The 20,032-nt window shown below is 39.3% G+C and overlaps 1 protein-coding gene across 2 annotated transcripts in view; it reads right to left on the reverse strand.

Annotated features, from left to right (window-relative positions):
- The window catches only part of Chl1 (cell adhesion molecule L1 like), a 213,831-nt gene that overhangs the window by 33,485 nt on the left and 160,314 nt on the right, over positions 1-20,032 (reverse strand). For both annotated transcript variants that reach the window (XM_055628603.1, XM_055628604.1), the window contains 6 exons: positions 14,894-15,025; positions 8,487-8,627; positions 7,724-7,835; positions 6,277-6,443; positions 4,770-4,935; positions 1,449-1,573 (listed from right to left, as the gene is read on the reverse strand). In XM_055628603.1, the coding sequence (XP_055484578.1) occupies positions 1,449-1,573; positions 4,770-4,935; positions 6,277-6,443; positions 7,724-7,835; positions 8,487-8,627; positions 14,894-15,025 (843 nt within the window). The remainder of the gene's footprint in view (positions 1-1,448; positions 1,574-4,769; positions 4,936-6,276; positions 6,444-7,723; positions 7,836-8,486; positions 8,628-14,893; positions 15,026-20,032) is intronic.

Genomic DNA, 20,032 nt, shown 5'->3' on the forward strand with positions numbered 1-20,032 from the left:
ATGTATGAGCACAGCCACTGTTTATTTAAACTTACCGAAATGTCATGGTGCTAAGACAAATGAAAGCCTAATCAGAAGGGTGAGTTGAGTTTTAATTTTTCAAGGAAATACAGAAGGCGGGTGCCAAAGAGCAAAAGGCAAATCTTTTGTTGCTGCCATCACTCAAAATACTGAGGGAGAAAGCCCGTGTCTCCCAATGCTGCCTGAGATGCAGCCTAGTTTTCCTGATGTTCAGCCTCTATGTGTGGAAAATGCCGCTGGAATAGTTACTAGAGGATTAGATAGTTCCACTTGCAGAGTGCAGAAGGAGCTCCCTTACCTAGAGATAAACATCTCTCCATTTAGCCAAGTTTATGCCTTGTACAAGGTAGGATGTAGTTGGCTGAACTCGACTTGGTAGCTGTTGGCTTCATATGACGGACTCCAACACAACTTACACACTTCCTATAGGTGGAAATTGTTAAGATCTGTGTTGTGGGTGAGATCTCAGAAAGAGTTTAGCTCACTACATTAGGAAATATCAGTAGATATCAGCAGGAGCCCCTCCTTGAATGCATGTGGGAAGTGTCCAGAGCCTGCCCTTGCAGTTGACCTAAAACACTAGTAGTAGGTGAATACCTTCAAACGGAATTGCGGAATTGCGTAGGAGGGAGCTTCCTGGAGGAGGTGTGACTTTGGCAGGGGATTCAGCAAGCCTACATACAGGGAGAGGAGGTGTGTGAACACCCTTCACAGTTCTCAGGATGCTATATCGGCAGCATCGGGTGAAAGTTACAGTTTACACAGTTTACTGGTGTTTTCCTTACAGGCTGTAGGCTGGAGGTGGGTCAATACGGAGAAAGAGAGAGAATGGGAAAACAGCCAGTAGCTGGTCTGAGACCTATAAAAACTGGTGACTTCAGGGCCAATTGAGATATCTGCAGAGTGATGAAGTACACAGTGTGAAGTATACTGTTTTCCAATTGCTATTTAAAACATAATCAAATATGTTCCTTTACAGAACACTTCATGTAAACGCTCAACTTCATGGGCCCGTCAGAGTGCAGACAAGTTTCTGGTGTAGAACATGAACTCCAAGCATCTGCAACCGCATACTGCCATTCCCCAGAACCCCACAGAACCCACTTTTATTCTCAGCCCCACTTCTCTGAACAGTAGGGATGGGTGGATTGGGACTTTATTTTTCCTCCACTGCCCTCATCGTTTATCCCTTGTTGCTACTGGCAAACTTCCCATGGAGGAAAAATAAATTAAGCATTAATGTGAGAAGAGTAGAAATAATTGGAAAACGATGTTTCACCAAAACAGCAGCAACAACAGCAAACACTCAACTTTCATTACGTAAGCAGAGGCTCAAGTAATCCTTGACTTTAATACCTAAAGCCAAGAGAAGTCAAGCACCTACAGGAAGCAGAGGCAGAGATTTCTATCCATTTACTGTCACTTACCAAGGACTGTGACTTGAGTTTTCTCAGAAGTGCTATCAAGAGCAGTTTGAGCAGAACAGGAGTAAATACCCTGATCCTCCATTGAGATGTTCGATATGGTCAGATTCGCTCCATCAATCACTATTCTGTTTGGGGGTGCGGGTTGGGAGGCAAACACAAAGTACGTGATGAGGGTAAGAGCAGCTGCATCAGCGGAAACAGCCTATTAAAAACCCGTGATGCGATCTACTTCTTCGAAAACGATTCAAGGGAGTGATGAGACCCGTTCATCGATGCAAATGTTAAAAGAGAAGGCAACAGATGAACACTGGGAGTAAAGTCTCACAGTGTACACACATGGCTGCACAGTATTAAACTGGGTCACATTTTCACAAATTACAAAATCCAACCCATTTGTGACCCATGGGTTGAGACAGAACTCTGGGCTGGCTGCCACATCTAAGAAGCACACCCCACTAACAGAGCTAGGATGTGTTTACAGAATTCTGACAATATAAGCAGACAGCCTCACACAGAATCAAGGAGGATGCTAGAATCAAGGAGGATGCTGTTGAAAGAAAGAGATTCTAGAATCCCACCCAATTCCACAGGACCGTAATATTACAAGGGAATCTGACAAGATCTTTTCTTGATATTTCCTTTTCCTCTAAGAGTTAGCTTCCAAGATAAAATAATTAAAACATTTAATGTGTATGAACACTAGGTGGCAGACCTGTACTTCTTTCTGAAAATTATTTCACTTAAAAATTCAGTTCTAATAGTGGACTTGGAGATGGGCTGGGGAGGAGATGAGGGAAGGAGGGTGAAATTCGGACGGAGTGAGGGAGGGGGGCTACAGCTGTGATACAAAGTGAATAAACTGTAATTAATATAAAAATAAAAATTTGGGTTTGGGGATTTAGCTCAGTGGTAGAGTGCTTGCCTAGCAAGCACAAGGCCCTGGGTTCGGTCCTCAGCTCTGGAAAAATAAAAAATAAAAATAAATAAATAAAAATTTAATTAAAAAATCAGCTCTATATATTTTGCCACTTTGCAATAGTTTGCCACACAAAACTCACTTCTTTATCAATTTTATCTTCAATTCTATACTTATATACATTTTATTAACATAAATTCTCAATTTTTTTTACATAAAGTTCTATTAGATTTAAAATATATTCACTGTAATAGCTATTTGGTTGAAAAATATTGCAAGCAATGCCTTCTTTGTGGAAAGTCTTACATATTTAAAATTTTGAAGCTAGGTTAATAAACTGGAAAAATTTAAGAACAGAAAACAAGGCTCAATCATATATGACTGCCTTTTGACTGGAGGTAGTGCCCTTCACTTTTTTTTTTAAGAGTGATTGATTGATTGATTGATTGACTGATTAATTTAATGTATGAGGGAGCTATTTGCATGTACACCTCCATGACAGAAGAGGGCATCAGATCACATTGTTGATGGCTGTGAGCCACCATGAGGTTTCTGGGAATTGAACTCAGAACCTCTGGAAGAGCAGACAATGCTCTTAACTGCAAGCCATCTCTCCAGCCTGTGCCGCTCACTCTTACATCCATTTTTATAATGAAATTTTGTCAGCCAGTACTACTAGTTGTTAATGGACAAATCACAGTATAATAACCTATGGGCCTCAGCTGAGACTAATACCTTTGCATGAGAAGTGGCTTATGTATACATACACAGGCATTGACAATGAGGCCCACGAAATAACAGTCATGAAAGGGATCGACTAGAGATATGATGACTGAATGGTGCAAAAAAAAAAAAATAGTGATCAATGATTTGTTAATTGTATTTTCTAAGATCATCTGATCATAATTCACAATAACCTTATGCCCCAGCTTTTTTTTTTTCTCCTTTTCATCAGGCCATGCTATAAAAAGTGGAGGAAGAAAAACATCAAGCAGATGGTGTGAGAGTACCAGTCTATTAAGTGCCAACCTTTGGGATTTGAGCATCGCTGAGTTTGAGTGTATTCTTTTAACCAAGGCTTTGCTGTGGGCTCATCTAAGGAGAGGGTGTGCCATCTCCAGACCTTCAGAACTACTGTGTAACTTCAGGTGAGATTTGACTTCAGAATGATATCTCTCTAGCTCTCCATCAAAGACAATATATATATTAAAAGACAAAGCAGGCTTTCTGACTCTTTTGATTCTACTGGTTTCTGTTGATCCCTTTCTCTTTTTGATACACTTAAACGCCAGTGATTCCCAACCCTTACTCAAACTTCCTTATTTCTTCTATCATATGCATTCCTCCTGTTTGGAATACTCAGAAATGCATCTTCAGGCTTCGCCTACATGAGTATCACATTCACAGATTCAACTAATTGTGGACGAACAATATCTTATCAACCTTCATCTGTACTGAACAGGTACATTTTTTTTTCTTTTCATTTCCTCCTGAATCACACTGTATAATGGCTATTTGCTGTGTTGGGTATTAAGAATACCTAACATATAACCTATTAGGTATTAAGAATGGCTATTCAGACTGCATTAGGAATTAATAATAATGTAAATGTAACTTACATTATAAATAAAAGCATGAGATTTAGATAGAACATACCCTCTTGTAGAATACACATAACTACACAAGATTTGGGTATCTGTCAAGGATTCTGTAAGCTACTGCTACAGACAGAAGGACCAGCAATACTTTGTAACATGATGACTAGCAGGTATGATTAGGGGCTTATGGGTGGGAAGGACTTTTGTGAGATTTGCAGGTAGAAGAAGGGAATGGACACTGCATTTTGAGAAAGAGTGTGAACTCTGGTTCTGCCAGCCAGGGTACCAGCAGCTGGTCTCTCCTGTAGCATCATGAAAGCCTGGTGTCTGAGGAGCAAGCGGTAGTTTGCAGATACCTGTGTCACACAGACCCGTGAGAAAGAGCCCAAAACAACAGTTAGCAATACCCTTTACATCTTGCTCTTCTGCTCTTCCCAATGGCTCAGGAGACTCCTAAGCCTATACAGTTAATATGTATCTCACACCTGGCTTCTGTTTCCTGCACTGAGGGGACAAACATGTCTTACAGAAAGTGAGGGGCAAAACCAAGAAGGAAAACCTATAAAAGAAACAGAACTAGCATGTCAAGGCCTTCTGACTATTGACTTGAAGAATGAAACACATGAATAAGTTGTGTGTGTGTGTGTGTGTGTGTGTGTGTGTGTGTGTGTGTGTATGTGTGTGTATTTTAATGCAGTATGAATAATTGTAGGACTATTTTTTCTAGTGTGTGGTGTTAAACACATACATGCACACGCACACACGGATGCACACACAGAAAGTATCCTTTTATTACAGTGTACTTACCTGCCATCTTCGGTGCCATTAATTTCGAAAACCTTTCCGTTTTTACTCCAGGACAGTTTCAAACTGTGCTTCAAATGTGAGTCACATTGGCTTTCACAGTGTAGTTCAAGGACATGTGATTTAGGGATGCGAGGATTCTTGGGAGACACTCTGAGCTTTGTAGCATCTGTATGTTTGTCAGTCAAACAATGATGTTAGTTAGAACTACAGAGCACATCTCTCTTTTTTATTAAATGCCACAACCTAAGCAGCCAAAATTGTCATGATACTATCACATTTACATGCAATGTATCCTATGATAATTTTCTAACACTGAAACTGAGAATATTTAGGTGCAAGCAACAATTAATAAGTTAGCAAATTTTCTTACTAGTCTTTGCTAAAGTAAACAAGAGTATGAGCTAATGAATGTCTCTAGAAGTCAAAAGTAATATAATTTATCATTCTCTAGTGCCCAGTTTTATAATCATGTTATAAGAAAAACTGGCAAGGTAGTTGATTTCCTAGTCACACACTTATTAAGTTAGAAATCTGAGCTGAAATGGTGAGGCCCTGGCATAAATGTACTGTCCACATTAACATGGGGAACCCAAGAGTAAGCCCTGCAAAAGGGAGGCCTGCACCTCTTTTCTTACTCAGGAATATCACCAGAGCTTAGGATGAATGACAATGTAAACATTTTATATTCACTTGTAGAGTTTCTTGCTGAAAGAATCAGAGCATAATAATCCAAGACAAAAGCAATTGCTACTATCAGAATCATGAAGCTCAAAAACTAACACATACTAAAATAAGTGTTAGTGAAGCCTGCATCTATCAGCAACTTTCTAGGACTTCACTGAAGAGGGAAGGCTGTTTGGAACAGGTGATTCTGGTTTAAGGAGAACAAAAAAAGCCCATCCAAGCTGTCAAGCTGCTTTTTTTCTGAGATCAGATTGCTATGATTTTTGTTAAATGATCAGATATAAACTGATACTTGGTAATACCTCAAGTTTTCTACTGGAAGAAAACATAGATCCAAATATACACCAAGACAGATCTTTCTTAAGATATTTATGGCCTGACTGTCCGCCATCTTCCCGGCAGCCTGCACATTTCATCTGGAAGTACAATGGCTTTGAGAAGCGCCACAAGAACAATGTCTGTGCACCTGTCCCCCTGCTTCAGGGATTACAGATGGGAGGCACTGTCCCCATGGGAGAGTGCAGGCCTTTGAGCAAGACCTTGTGAGTCAACAAACCAAGGTCACCAAGGCTGCTGGCACCAAGAAGCACTTTCAGAAGTTCTGAGGAGACTCTGGCCTACTCCTTAGAACAAGTAAAGTATTTTCCATCTTAAAAAAAAAAAAAAGAAAGAAAGAAGAAAAGACATTTATGGCCATCTACCACTAATGACACACATCCACCTGCTAAGATGGCTCAAATCCGTGCAGTGTTTCTTTTGAGAAAACAAGCAGCAACTGAACCCAGTGTGAGAAGTCATGAGAGCGAAAGCAAAATAACAATACTTCTGATATCCAAGTTGGCTGTGATGACGGCTTTCCCCATTGCATTGTCTACCCAACAGGAGTAAGATCCGGCGTCTTCCTCGGTAGTTCTGTAGATCTCCAGTGTGCCATTTTCGTAGGTATGGTACCGACTACCTTCAAGGGGATGGGCTTCATCAGCCACCTCCCTGTGAAGATGTAGACATGAGTCATTTTTTTTTTTTTATTCTTCAGATGTTATTTGTTGAAATCATTCAGACTTATACCTTCTTTGGATGCTTAGAAGATCTTCTGAAATACTCTTGTGGAGACCAATTTCTCTCTTAGAACTGTTAAGGGTGCATATCAGAGCTGACTAACAGACTATAGTTAAAGAGAACCCAATTCCCTCCTTGTACTATTGCCTCTGTCTGCCTCATGGCTGTTAGTACCACTTTACATGTGTCCTCCAAGCTTAATAAATATTTTCTGGCTTATTTATGGTGAACTCTTTAGTTAATGATTGCTCCAGGCTGGCAAATGGGAAATCCAGTAATTGAAACAGATAATGAACCTTCCCAGTCTCCTGCTGTCCTAGGAGAACATTGGTCATTCAGAAATATGATAAGCCAGGAAGTCCTGCCTGTTTGGTGGACATGCATTACACTTACCCTATCAACCTCAAGCTCATTTTCTCCCACATTCATCCATTCTCCAACCATTTCTTGTCACAGCCTGATTAACCCTGTACATTTTATAGTAAGTGATTGCTTGTGCTTAGTTTCAGAGGACAAATGGGCCGCTGGCACAGGCTTCTACAAAGTGAGGACTAGGCTGAGAAAGGCATGGGGCTTTCCTGAGATGCAAAATTTGAAAGCATTTCAGAAATCAAGATAAACAGCATTTTAATCCAATATTTTTAAAGGTCAAAATCAAAACCACACAAAGGACAAAACCTCACCATTTAATTAGACTAGTGACTTTGAACTTTTATGGCCTGACCTCATTGTTTTTCTCCCTGCTCTAAGCCTTGTGGAGCAATAGCACAATGATGTCACAGTAAACTAACTAAATGTCATCGTCAACTAACACAGGATATGCTTATGGTGATGTGTTTAGATTCAAACAGTAATATTATTAAAATCGAAACGAATCTTGGCAAAGTCTTAAGTGTGTTTGCTGTACGATAAACAGCCCAGAAAGAATAACAAACCTTAGACTCATCACAGACAGAACAACACAATCTTAAAAACTCTCAGTAACCGTTGTAATTCTTCCTTTTCTTTATGAACACAAAAGGCTCTTTAACATCCTTCATGTGAAAAAAGCCCCAGAATTCTGACCGATGTTTTCAGGAAAATAGTAATTAAATTTCTTTCCTTATTTCTCAGAGGTGTTGGCTCTATGTAGAAACACGAAACACAGGCTGCCAAGCGATGACTCAAGAATCCTCCAATCTATTCCCTTAAGGGAAGAGCAAGCATCTTACCAGCTCACTGTGGCCTTGGGTGAAGCGAAGTACTCGCAATGTAAAAAAGCACTGTATCCAACCACCATTGCATAATTTTCTTCATTCTTGGTTTTTATCAGTGGGACAACATCTAGTCAAAGATAATACAAGTTTTAATGCTTTCTGCAAACATTAGGTACAAAGGACATGTTTTTATATCCTTGGCATATTCAAAAGAACAGAAGACTGCTGAACATTTCAGTACATATTCCTGAATTTGACTATTATCCAAAATCAGCATATTCTGAAAGCACAATTTCAGTAAGAGATCCAATGTCTATACATAAAGTGAATGATGCTTTGATATTTTTTTCCCTGATGTTTTATGTGTCAAATGTTCAGTTGGTACTTTGGACTGGAGAGTGAACTCAGTGAAGAATTTTATATACAAGTATCACTTTATTCCCCAAACCCTCTGGGGAAAGAAAATGGCACAAGCTTTTAACCCAGCCAATGGGGATTAACAGACACCTAGATCCCTGGGCCTCACTGGCAAGCAATCCCAGGCCACTTGATACGTTCCTGACCTGTGAGAGACACTCTCAAAAATGAAGGTACATTTGACCTGAGGAATTCTACCCAAAGTTATCCTCTGCCCTCTGCATGAACAGAAACACGTGCATTCCAACACTGGATCTGACATCCACTTCCCTGTTCTCCTGAAAGCAAGTACTTTTGACTAGAACTTCAAGCATGTTCCTTCAGCGAACAGCAGAAGAGGCTCGGACCCAGGTCTGCTCACCTACAACATCAATATTGGCGTTGGCAAGGATGGTTCCGTGACTATTTGACGCTTCGCACTGGTATACAGCAGAATGATTGGGTTGTAGGTTTGTAAAGCTGATTTCCCTGGGGAACATAACGTCACCAGGAAATGGATGATCTGAAAGAGAAGAGAAAATGCCAGTATGATAAAGAACAGAATATAAAATATTTATGAACCATTTATTAAATGTGTCACACAGTATCTATATTTTAAGAACAATTTAGGGTGAAAAATAGTTCACCGAAGTCAAGTCTTTGCGCTTTGTTCAAATCAACACGGCTGCCTTTCCAGACACTTTTGCGTTTGCAACATCTTTTCAAATTAGGCTTTGAAATAAATATTATGAAAACCCATGTTGCCCTACTACTCACTGCCTCTCTGTATCCCTTTTCATAATAAGATCAGAGGTGACCTGTTTGACATCTGAGTGCTACTGTCAGTTGACTTATCATCTGCATCTAGACGTTAACCAGTGCGTAGCAACACAATAGATCCTAACAGGCCCTGATTTCTCTTTTGTCAACTTTTTAATTCCTGATTCAATTTTCCCCCTTTCTATTATTTTTGGATTTATGCCATTATTTTGTGTGCTTTACATTATCATTTAGCAATTTCAAATATATAGCTCACAAGACTTAATCCTTCTCTTTCTGTCTCTCTGTTTCTCTTTTTATTCCTTCATTCCTTCCCCTCCTCTCCCTATCCTTCTCCTCCTCCTGCTTCTTTAGAGTAGTTGTCAAGTTTACGACATTTTAACAATAAAATCTAGCTTATTTTCTATAATGATCTCCTTTTCACCCCATGGTTTCTGAAATTACCCCAGGGTATTTTTATACACATCTGAAGATTTGGAACTAGCAACCGCAGATGAGAGAGAACACATGAAGTTTGTCTTTCTGTGTCTGGGTTACTTCACTAAATGTTTTTTCTAGTTACATCTATCTACCCACAAATCACATATTTGAATTTCATTTAAAGATGGATAGTATTCCAGGGTATGTATGCATATGCACCACATTTACACCGTTCCTGTGTCAGCTGAAGCACATTTAGCTTGTTTCCATTTCCTAGCCTATTTGTGAATAGAGGTCAATCCTAGAAACATTTCCATGCATGGAACACTGAATGGGTTCAACAGCTTGTACTTAAGTGCTTAGTGTGTGTGTTTGTGTGTGTGACTCTGTGTTTGTGTGTGTGTGTGTGTGTTACACTAGTGTGTAACACTAGTGACTAAAGTACACTAATGGATAAAGCAGCTATGAATTCACGAGTGAGAGTCCAACAAATAATTATAGGGAAATTGTGTAATTATATTTTAAATATTTTTAAAATATTTAAAACACTATTGTTGATACTGGAATTATCTTTTGTAAATGAGAGCATCTAAAAATTTTGTACACTTATTAGAAGCCAGCGAATTCCACTGGGTACGGTCCACACATTTATCATTAACTTTGCCCATGACTTGTTAGATCAGCATTCACAAGGCTGTGTAAACATGAGTTTCAAAGAAAGTGAATATCCTACAGTGTCTGGCTCTAAATCCCAAACTACTCCTATGACACACCCAAAAGGCAGTAGAAAAAAAAAATTGGGGCTAGAATTATTGACTGGAGGACAATGATTCAAGAAATTTTATTTAACATGATATCAATAAATATTTTCTTTACCCTCATATTTCCATTATACAAAATAACAATTACATTAAACTTTGTGTTTCAGAAAATATACTACATGTTGGGAGACCTTTTATACATTCTTTTTTTTTTGTCACTAGAACCATAATATGTGCATTCTTTCACTCAGCTCTGATGTCTTTTTCTGTACAGATGTATACTGTGCTTTCAGCTTCTAAAAAACCAGGCATCACCAAACAGTGAGCAAATATTTGTGAAAACATCAGAAATAAGTCCAATGGATGATGTTTTATTCATGAATATTCCCTGTCAGTAGGCAGAAAAATAGGTTCTGATGCTCACCCAACAAAACTATGACTATGAGCCTCACCTAGGAAAGAAACCACCCAGATGTGGATAAGCCTGAGGACTTTGAGATAAAGAAATTATGTTGTTATCTAGCTTGGCCCCATGTAACTACATTTTTTTTTTCTTGAAAATCAGAAACTCTTGTCTGGTTATAGAAACAGAAAAGTGTCACTATGAAAAAATGTCCATTGATACAATGATATCACTTTTAAATATGGAAGAAGAGGGTCATGGGCGAAGAATGTGGGCAGCCTGTAATAACTGAAAAGATAGTGGGGAAGAAATAAAGGAGAAGGGTAAAGAGAGAGAGGGAAAGTGAAAGAAATACTTTGATTTCCTTCCAGTGAGTCTTGCATCGACCTTCCAACTTACAAAATTATAAAACAGCGAAAATGTCTAGGCTCAAGCCAACCAATTTCTGATAATTTGTTATAACAACATCAGAAAGCTAATATGAATCTTGGAGATAATTTATCAGCTACCTTTTAAGGATTAGCACCAAGAATAGCCCTTGTAAAGTTCTTTATGCAAGAAATTGTAAAGGACGCCGTGAGGGACTGAGTCACTGATATCATCCTTTATTCCTCTGCTATCGGACAGATGCATAGGGTTGACAGAGTTAGCCTTGTCATCCCTGTGCTTCTCCTTGTACCACAGGCTGCAAGAGCAGCTTTGACTCAACACAGCATTGCAGAAGAATTAAGACCACGTTTAGATGAAAACAACTAACCCTTCCTCAGCTCTCCTTCTTGGAAAGGGGGATGGAAATTTCACGATGTATTACATACTGTCAAAGGTAATTGTTCTAAGGTCTCGAGAAAACACAACTTTTAATAGCATCTACCAAAAGACACTTGTCCTGACGTAATCCCCAAAATTTTTCTAGATGTTTTCCTTTTATAAGATCAATAAGAATAAGACAATATGGTCAGAGAACACTCTATTTAAATTTGCTTTTTTTTTTAAGGTTCCATTTTAGTGATGAATTTACATGTGTTGTGTCCTCAAGTAAACACTGTAATTCCAGAGAGCCCCTGTCATTGCATCTGAAAAGTGATGAATAAAAAGGTCTGTTTTCCAAGGACCTCTCAGAAATACTGGATGCCGTCTCTGTGAAAAAGGTTACATGGATAACCTACCACTGTATTAACTTTGGCTTAATTTTGAAATAAGATTCATGAAGAACAAGATTTTCTAAAAAGATACGTATAAAGAGTTTTCTGTTTTTAATTTTTTTATTATTGTTTATTATTAGTAGTTACACTTTATTAACTCTGTATCCCAGCTGTATCTGACTCCCTCATTCCCTCCCAGTCTCACTCTCCCTCCCTCAGCTTCTCCCTGCCCCTTTCCAAGTCCACCGATTGGGGAGGACCTCCTCCCCTTTCGTCTGGCCCTGTTTTATCAGGTATCTTTAGGACTGGCTGCAAAGTCCTCCTCTGTGGCCTAGCAGGACTGTTCCTCCCCTGGGGGGGGGGGAGGCCAAAGAGCCTGCCATTGACTTCCTGTCAGAGATAGTCCCTGTTCCCCTTACTATGGGAAACCAATTGATTATTGAGCTACCATGAGCTTCGTCCAAGCAAAGGTTCTAGGTTATATCCATACATGGTCCTTGGTTGGAGAAACAGTTTCAGAAAAAAACCCTGTGCTCGGATATATTTGGTCCTTGTGGGGCTCCTATTCTTTGTTTCTAAACAGATACTAAGACTCATAACCAAACCTTCGGCAGAAGGAGAGTATGACGTGGAAAGGATAGGAGCCCCAGAGTTTTCTAATCTTCTGTCAGCCAAACTGTCAGTCACCACACTGTGGCCCTGTTGCAAGTAATAAAAAAAAAAAAAAAAAGCTGCGCTCAAGAGCTGTGCAAACAGCAGGGCTTGTTCTCCACGAGCCTGGCTGGTTTCAGTCCTTCCTATGGCACCTGTGAGCATAGCTATGCCTATATCATCCATCAGCAAATCGATTGGCTCTACTTTGGAAATATCCATTACCTGACCACGTTGACATGTTTAAATGGAGACCTCAGTGTCTTTCCGTCACCTTTTTGCAGCCATACAGTTAAAGGCCGCATTCAAAGAGCAGATATTTTCTTTAACACATAAATATAAAGGGCTAGGAATATATCTCAATAGAAAAGCACTTGCCTGGCATGTGGGAAGAACCTCAGTTCAAACTTTAGTACTTTGCAAACGAACAAACTGTAACATGTCTAACTCACGTTCTTCCATCAAAACCCTTTATGACTGCCCATCTATCATCAATGACATCCCCAAACTTTAATGGTGCCTTGTCAGTTTCTATGCGATGATACCTTAATCTACTGAATAATTCCACCAGCTAACCGCCCCTTCCTCATGCCTTGAGCTTAAGCCACACTGGATTGTTTTCTTCTACTTCTCTAGAGGCACATGCATGGAGAGTCTTTTCAGTTCCTCACTTCTCCACTCCAGAAGCATTCACAGACAGCGTACGGCAGCTGACTTCCTTACCATCTCCATCTCTTGTACTGTGTACTTTCATAACCACCAAGCTGAAACTTAACACTGTCCACAGGATCTAACTACTACTTATGCACAAATTTCTCAACAACACGACCCCTTCCAACTTTATGTCTTGGTGGGGGCTATCCACCAGAGCACCCACAACCTACCACCAGCCATCCACCAAAGGGAAAGTGTCATCTCTCCTTCAGTACCCCTCAAATACCAATGACTCCTCAGCTAGGGGTGGTGCCTCATAAATTCCCCTCACCCACCAATCTGGAGTTTTGACAGACAGAGCTTATGCAGTTAAAATATCATGCTGGGAGTTCAAGGGTGCAATAGCTACTTCATGTCCCGAAGATGACATTTCTTAACACCCCTCACCATCTCCAGCTATTACATTGCTTCAGCTCCCTCTTCTGTATTATTCACTGAAACTCAGAGGAGTATATAGACGTTTCATTTGGCAGCTGAGGACTCACTGTCAATTATTCCCAGTACCCTGTCCATGTATAGGGCTCTATATTAGCTACCCTCTACTACAAACAAAACTTCTGTGACCAAGCCAGATAGCAGCCCTAATCTAGAGTTTTCATAAACTGGTTGTCTGGGCTCACCATTAAGGCTCTTTTGTAACAGCTCAGGCATCCAGGCAGCAAGGACTGAACTCCTCACCCTCCTGTATCTACCCTCCAGGGTTCATGTTTTGTGACAGATATTGGGCAAAACATAATTTGAATGGTGTTTTCTTCAATCCACTGAACATATCCACAAGTCACTCCTATTTTCACCTCTGTTTTTCTTCTGAGGAAACAGGTTTTAAGAGGGTCAGTCACATTTTCAGTCACACAGCTAGTAAATGTTAGGAAATGTAAACACAGGCAATGTGGCTCCAGGGCCCATAAACCATCAGAGAACGCTACAGATGAATCACGGCTTTAGGTGGCTGACTAATTTATCTCATTCAAACGGTGCCAATTAGCACTGCTTCCATTCTGTAGCTTGAGAAACTGAAGCTTAGGGGATTCCGTGGCCACCTAGAGGCCACAGAGCTGAGAAAAGTCACATCCCAGAGAGGACTTTGGCTTGTGAATCACAAGAAAGCCTGTCTAATATGGGGAACCAGGGAAAAAGGACTAAATGGGAGCCACATGCCAAGTACTTAGTATTCATGTTCTCCATGGAGCTACTTACCGAGCACATAACACATAACATAGGTTCTGTCCTCCCGCCCGAACAAATACCTTTAGAATAGCCTCAGCTCTCTATCCAAATAAAAGCTTAGGGGTTTGGAGACTGTGGCAGTGAGGAAACTTGGCCCTCAGTCCTGGTCCATTTCTGTCTTTCCATGGCACCCAATGTGGACAAAACTCAAGAGGATTTTCTTGTGTTGTCAACAGCAGCCAGGGTGCTCTTGTGTCATGTAGAGTTATAACTTCACATGTCTCCTGGCCACAACATAGAGGTAATGTGTGACCGACAGTGATTCATGGCAGAGGCAGAGTCCAGGATCCGTGGATGTTGCATGGGTACAATAAGTTTTAACTTTCAACTGATGCTTTCATCTACTAGGTTATTCTATCACTTGTTCTCATGGACAGAAGCAAGGGTTGTTTGTATTAATACTTTTGCTAATTCAGTCATTAGGTTATTATTTATTGTATTAAATAATTAAGCATATGTAATATAATATTACACATATATATATATATGATTAAGTTAGTAGATGCAAAACTACTATCCGTGGCTTGTCATCAATCAATTTGCCCAGAAAGAAGCACTTGTTGATTTGCTGGCACTGTATTATGCTACTACATCCCAACTAATCTGCTTCATCTATCACCAAACTGTCTGATCACATACTATCCCATTAAATTGCTGTCAGGTTTTTCTTGTTCATTTGTGTTCAACTCACTTTCAATTGGCAAGCCATTGACTCTCCATTTGATCGTGGGTTGGGGTTCTCCTTCCGCCTCACACAACAAGATTCCATTGCTCCCCGTGCTATACACGGCACTCTGAGGCTTCTTTTTCCAGCTTGGAGGCTCTGGAAACAAAACCAAGACACTTTCAGACAGTGTCTTCCATAAGCAAAAGATCCAACCACCGTAACAAGACTGCGTTTCTACCACAGACCAGCAGAGGGCAGACACTACAAAGTATTTCGTATGGTCAAGTTCTACACAGGAAGGTGGGTGTGTTAAGGGTGTGTGTGTGTGTGTGTGTGTGTGTGTGTGTGTGTGTGCTTACATGACACTCAGAACATGTATATAAATCAACATACTAAAAATATACAGCTGCTTTAGCTGCTAAAGTATACATTTCACTAGCAGAGACATGAGCAGGGACCAAACAGATGGTAACTCATTTAGTGCTGGCTACTGTTTCTACTCAGGCTGCAACAAAGTAGCTGAAATGTGGATATGCAAGAGATAGACTCAGAGAGCTTTTTAAATAACAATAAAATTTGCAAAACCTTGTTCTTTGATTATTGATTATAGCATTTACACATCACATCTATAACAAATTGCATAAGTTATCAATTTGGGAAATGTAATTTGCTAGCAATGTTCTTGCTGTAAAGGGGCAGAAAAAGAAGCTGAGATCATTTGATTTTTTTTTTTTTTTTTTGCTTTTGAAACAAAGCAGGGAAAAAACAGAAATAAATTATCTTCAATTTTTGATGCATATCTCTTCAAATGTGTGACTCTAATTGGAGTCTCACAACAGAAGAAGGGTCTTCAGTTCAAAAAGTGCTGTCATATTTTGTCACTGCCAGGGTAGCTCTGTATCAACACTGAATAAAAGACTACAAGTGTGCATGGATACTACACTTATTATTATTATTGTTGTTGTTGATGATGATGTTTTGGCTGCATATATGGCTATGTAACACTTTCTTGGATGCCTGGTACCCACAGATTCCACAAGAAGGTGTCAGACCCCTTGATTGGAGGTACAGACAGTTGTGAGCTACCCTGTGGATGCAGTAACCAAATCAGGGCCCTCTGAAAGAGCAGCCAGTGCTTTCAATCACTGAACCATTTCTCCAGAGCCGCATGCAAGGCTGATGATTAATCTCAGAAATGGCTTAACAAAGCCTTAAAGTAGTAAGTACCATCAACTTTAGCTTGGACATTTCCCCCCCCCACCCCCACCCAAGAACTATGGACTTCGGTCTTGATTCAAAAAGGAAACTTTTAAAAGATATGAACTTGCACAAAGTGACAATATCTTTTAAATCATTCTAGAAGAGGAAGAAAAGGGAATTACACTGGAAAAACCAAGTCCACCAAAGAAAAATAAGTACATACAAGCTGTTATTGCAAGTCTGTGTGAGCAAGAGGCATGCCTTGTGTCTTTAGAATCTCCCCATGGGGTGTGACTCAATTGTTAATTTTCATGTTAAACGCCCACATTCATAATAGATTAGTCTAAAACTATAGAGAACTTTACCATACATTAAAGTTCAATGGACTAAATCAGAGACTGTGGATCACTTTCTGAAGTGAAAGGTGCCTTTATGGCATTGTTTTTTAAAAGTTCATTTTTATTTGTGTGTGTGGGGTATTCTATGTATTGGTGGGTGACTATTCAACATGTGTGTTGGGAACCAAGCTCTGGTCCTCTGGAAGAAGGTCACATGCTCCTAAACATGGAAACACCTCTCTATGCCCTCTCCTTTTAAATTATTTTCTTTGCTTGTTATATAACCACAACAAACTTCAACATGTGCAAGTTAGAGGGGAAGGCCATGAACATGTTCATAGTAGAAACTGTGACTGTTCCTTTCCAAGTATTTAAAGATAAAGATCCTGCAATGAAAATATTCTTTCATTTTTCCTGTGTAATAAATACAATTTTCCAATCACTACACCCAGTCTAAGAATTTAATTAACATTTGTTAGGAGTATATCTTTGCTCATGTATATTAAAGATGTATTCCCATTAGAATCAAATGAAAACGTGATGTATCATTTCATCTAACCTTTGACCTTATTGAAATAATACTGAGCTTTGGAGAATTCATCTACTTTTTTCAGGGTCCTCACTGAAAGAATCCACCTTCCCTGTCCTTGCCACTCCATGAATCTCAGAAGAGAGAGGAAATGACAGGGAGATGCAAAGCTGTGGAGCCAGTTCCTCATCCACTGCCATCTTATGCATGAAAACTGGGAATCAAGGTCAGGGCAGCTGTCCAGTGGAGAATTTAAATTTCTACCCACCCCCACCTATCAACTGACTCAGGAAATTTCAAACATTTTGTAGTTGATAGGTATCATCCTTATAAATTAGCTTGGCCCTTCTTCCTAAGTTTTAAAAACATTTCTGCGTTCATGTAGATGTTTCCTTCTTCTTCTTCTTCTTCTTCTTCTTCTTCTTCTTCTTCTTCTTCTTCTTCTTCTTCTTCTTTTTTTTTTTTTTTTTACTTAAGCCTCTGGTCTTGAACAGATGTGGGCATTGTCATGAAATGATAGAGAGGCTTAAAACCTGGCTCTGACTGTATGAAATGCAGCCCAGGCTGAGATTCCCACTGTTGACTTCACTGGCTGAATATTCACTAGTTCAATATTGACATCAGCACTGAGAGTCCTTAGATTAGTGATCTCTAGAGAGCCAGGGCTGAAGCCCACTGTCTTGTTTCTCCATGGTATGGCACAATGTCTGGCTCAAAAGAGACGTACATACAGGGTAGGCTTTTAAGTAGAACTTATTAAATATTCAAAGACTTCAGTGGACTAGACATATGAGTAAAAACCTAAAGCAACTTGAAAGAGAAATAATCCTCACTGTATGGTGACTCACTTTCCTACTACATAGATTTAATGAGAATAGTATTTGACTGCTACTTGGGTCGCAAAAGATACTGTTGTGAGCCTGATTACAAATTTAGGCTGTTATAGTTTAATGTGGAAGTTCATGAAATTTGAATTTCAGAACAGGAAAGAAAAATGACAGACAGACTAGGATGCACACAGGATATTTTCACAATGGACTAATATCTCAAGACATATGACAATGACAATACTGCTTTGTCCTCGCATGGCAGTCGTTATTTAATTTGGGTTTATAAATAAAAGGATGAAAATAAAGAGGAAGATACAAGGAGACAAAAAAAATGTAATAAAGACCAACTCCTGTCTTCTGATGATTAGTAAAGTTTATAGCTGCTGCTTTCTCCCTTTAGGAAAGAGAATGTTTCTTGAAGACAGTCAACTGTTCCCATGCAGGTTTGAGGAGAAGCTGAAACATTCTTCTGAGTGTATGTTTAGTATGTTCTCACAAAAGCAAAACGACTCAGTATTCTTCATACGAACACTATTTATATCTCAGCAACAGTAATAGCTGTCTTATGAATAGTGAAGATAATTTGTTCAGGGAACCTATATCCCTTTGGATTCCTACAGTCAACATTTTAAGTTGTATAATTAACTTTACTTGTATAATATTTTTTGCAACATTTGCAATTCTTTTGAAAGCTTTGGTCTTAATAGTCAAGAAAACCCAGGCCAGATTGTTAAAATATTCAGCTACCGTAGCAACGCGGCAGCCATCTGGAAGGATTCCTAATAGTCAGCAACTTGGAGTAGAAGCAGCTAATAATTATGTATGTTCGGTTGTGTGTGTGTGTGTGTGTGTGTGTGTGTGTCTGTGTGCTTGAAAGGTGTAAGGCATAGGGACAGTACCCCCATTACAAACCAAATTATAGGAAAGTGTCAAATAATGTCTAAAATAATAGACACGACTTTCAAACTTCTCTGAATGTCTTTTTGAATAATTTATTGTCAGAGGAATATATTATTATTGCCAGATGTTGATGTTAATGTCTGACATTTTGTTCTCTCCTATACAGGTTTTGTTTTGGTGATCCAATGAAAATGAATTCTCTTATTTTTAATTTCCTGTTCTCTCCTCAAATAAGAGAACATAATAGAAGTGTTGTAGTTGTTATTCTCACCCAGGACACGGATAAGTCAATTACTGTAATATTTACTTTTGAGTGAAATTTGTTTCTGGGTCTCTTTTCTTTTCCATTAATTAAAACAAAAAGGCTGTTGGTGAAGTGCTCCATGCACAAACTGAAGCTTTAAAGGCAAACTTTATCAAAATATTAACAGTGGCCTTCCAGCTCATTTTCGTGAAGCCACAGCCTGGGAGAGATGATTCTCTTTCACAGTTTAGCCAACGCAGCACTGATTAAGCACAAAGGTACAAGGTAGCAACCACTCCATTCATTTGACTGATACAGTTTAAGTAAACCACAGAAAAAAAGCCTAAGTGTTACCTGACCATCAGAAACAGTCTGTCAATCAAATTCACAGCAAGGTCAGGCAGCCTCCACTCCTGAACCACAGCCACAGCCCGGATATCTAATATCTGTGGCTGCTATTTCATGAGAGTAATGTCACCATCACCCACTTTCTCATTTAAAAAGAAAGAGGCAGAAAATCTCAGTTGAACAAAAAAGTTCAGTTTTTGTAGGCAGAAGATGAAAGTAATGTCTTTTGGTACTTTTGATGAAAAAATTTAATATTTGAACCATAGGTCTCTTCATATTTCACTGTGAGCAATATGTTGAACACCAGGTACAGAACACAAAATGTTGGAATGAGGATAAAGCTAAGAGTATTTATCCGACTCTCTCATTTCTTTCACACACACACACATACAAACACACACACACACACACACAAAAAAAAAAACAAAACAAAATAAAAACAAAAGAACAACTAAAGAATAGAAAAATGAAGCTGAGCGCTATAGACAGAGCAGCTGAGTGACAAACACTCCAAATCTGCTTCCAGGGCCTTTGCAGAGTGCTTGATTTCATAATCACGACCACATTGATGAGAGTCATGTGTGCATTATAATTAAAATCATTTCATGCAATAAAACCTTACGGGAGGGTAGGTTTACTGACCATTTAAACTTACCCTCGAAGTGGTATATGTTCAAGTCCCTAACATGAGCGCTCTTCCTGACATTTGTGCCTTCCATATGGTTTGGGGAGCTTAATTACAAGCCTGATTAATTTAGTGTTGCTCAGTGCCCA

Source organism: Psammomys obesus, unplaced genomic scaffold (genome assembly GCF_907164565.1).
Source record: "Psammomys obesus unplaced genomic scaffold, mPsaObe1.curated_primary_1811, whole genome shotgun sequence".
NCBI classification, from domain to species: Eukaryota; Metazoa; Chordata; class Mammalia; order Rodentia; family Muridae; genus Psammomys; species Psammomys obesus.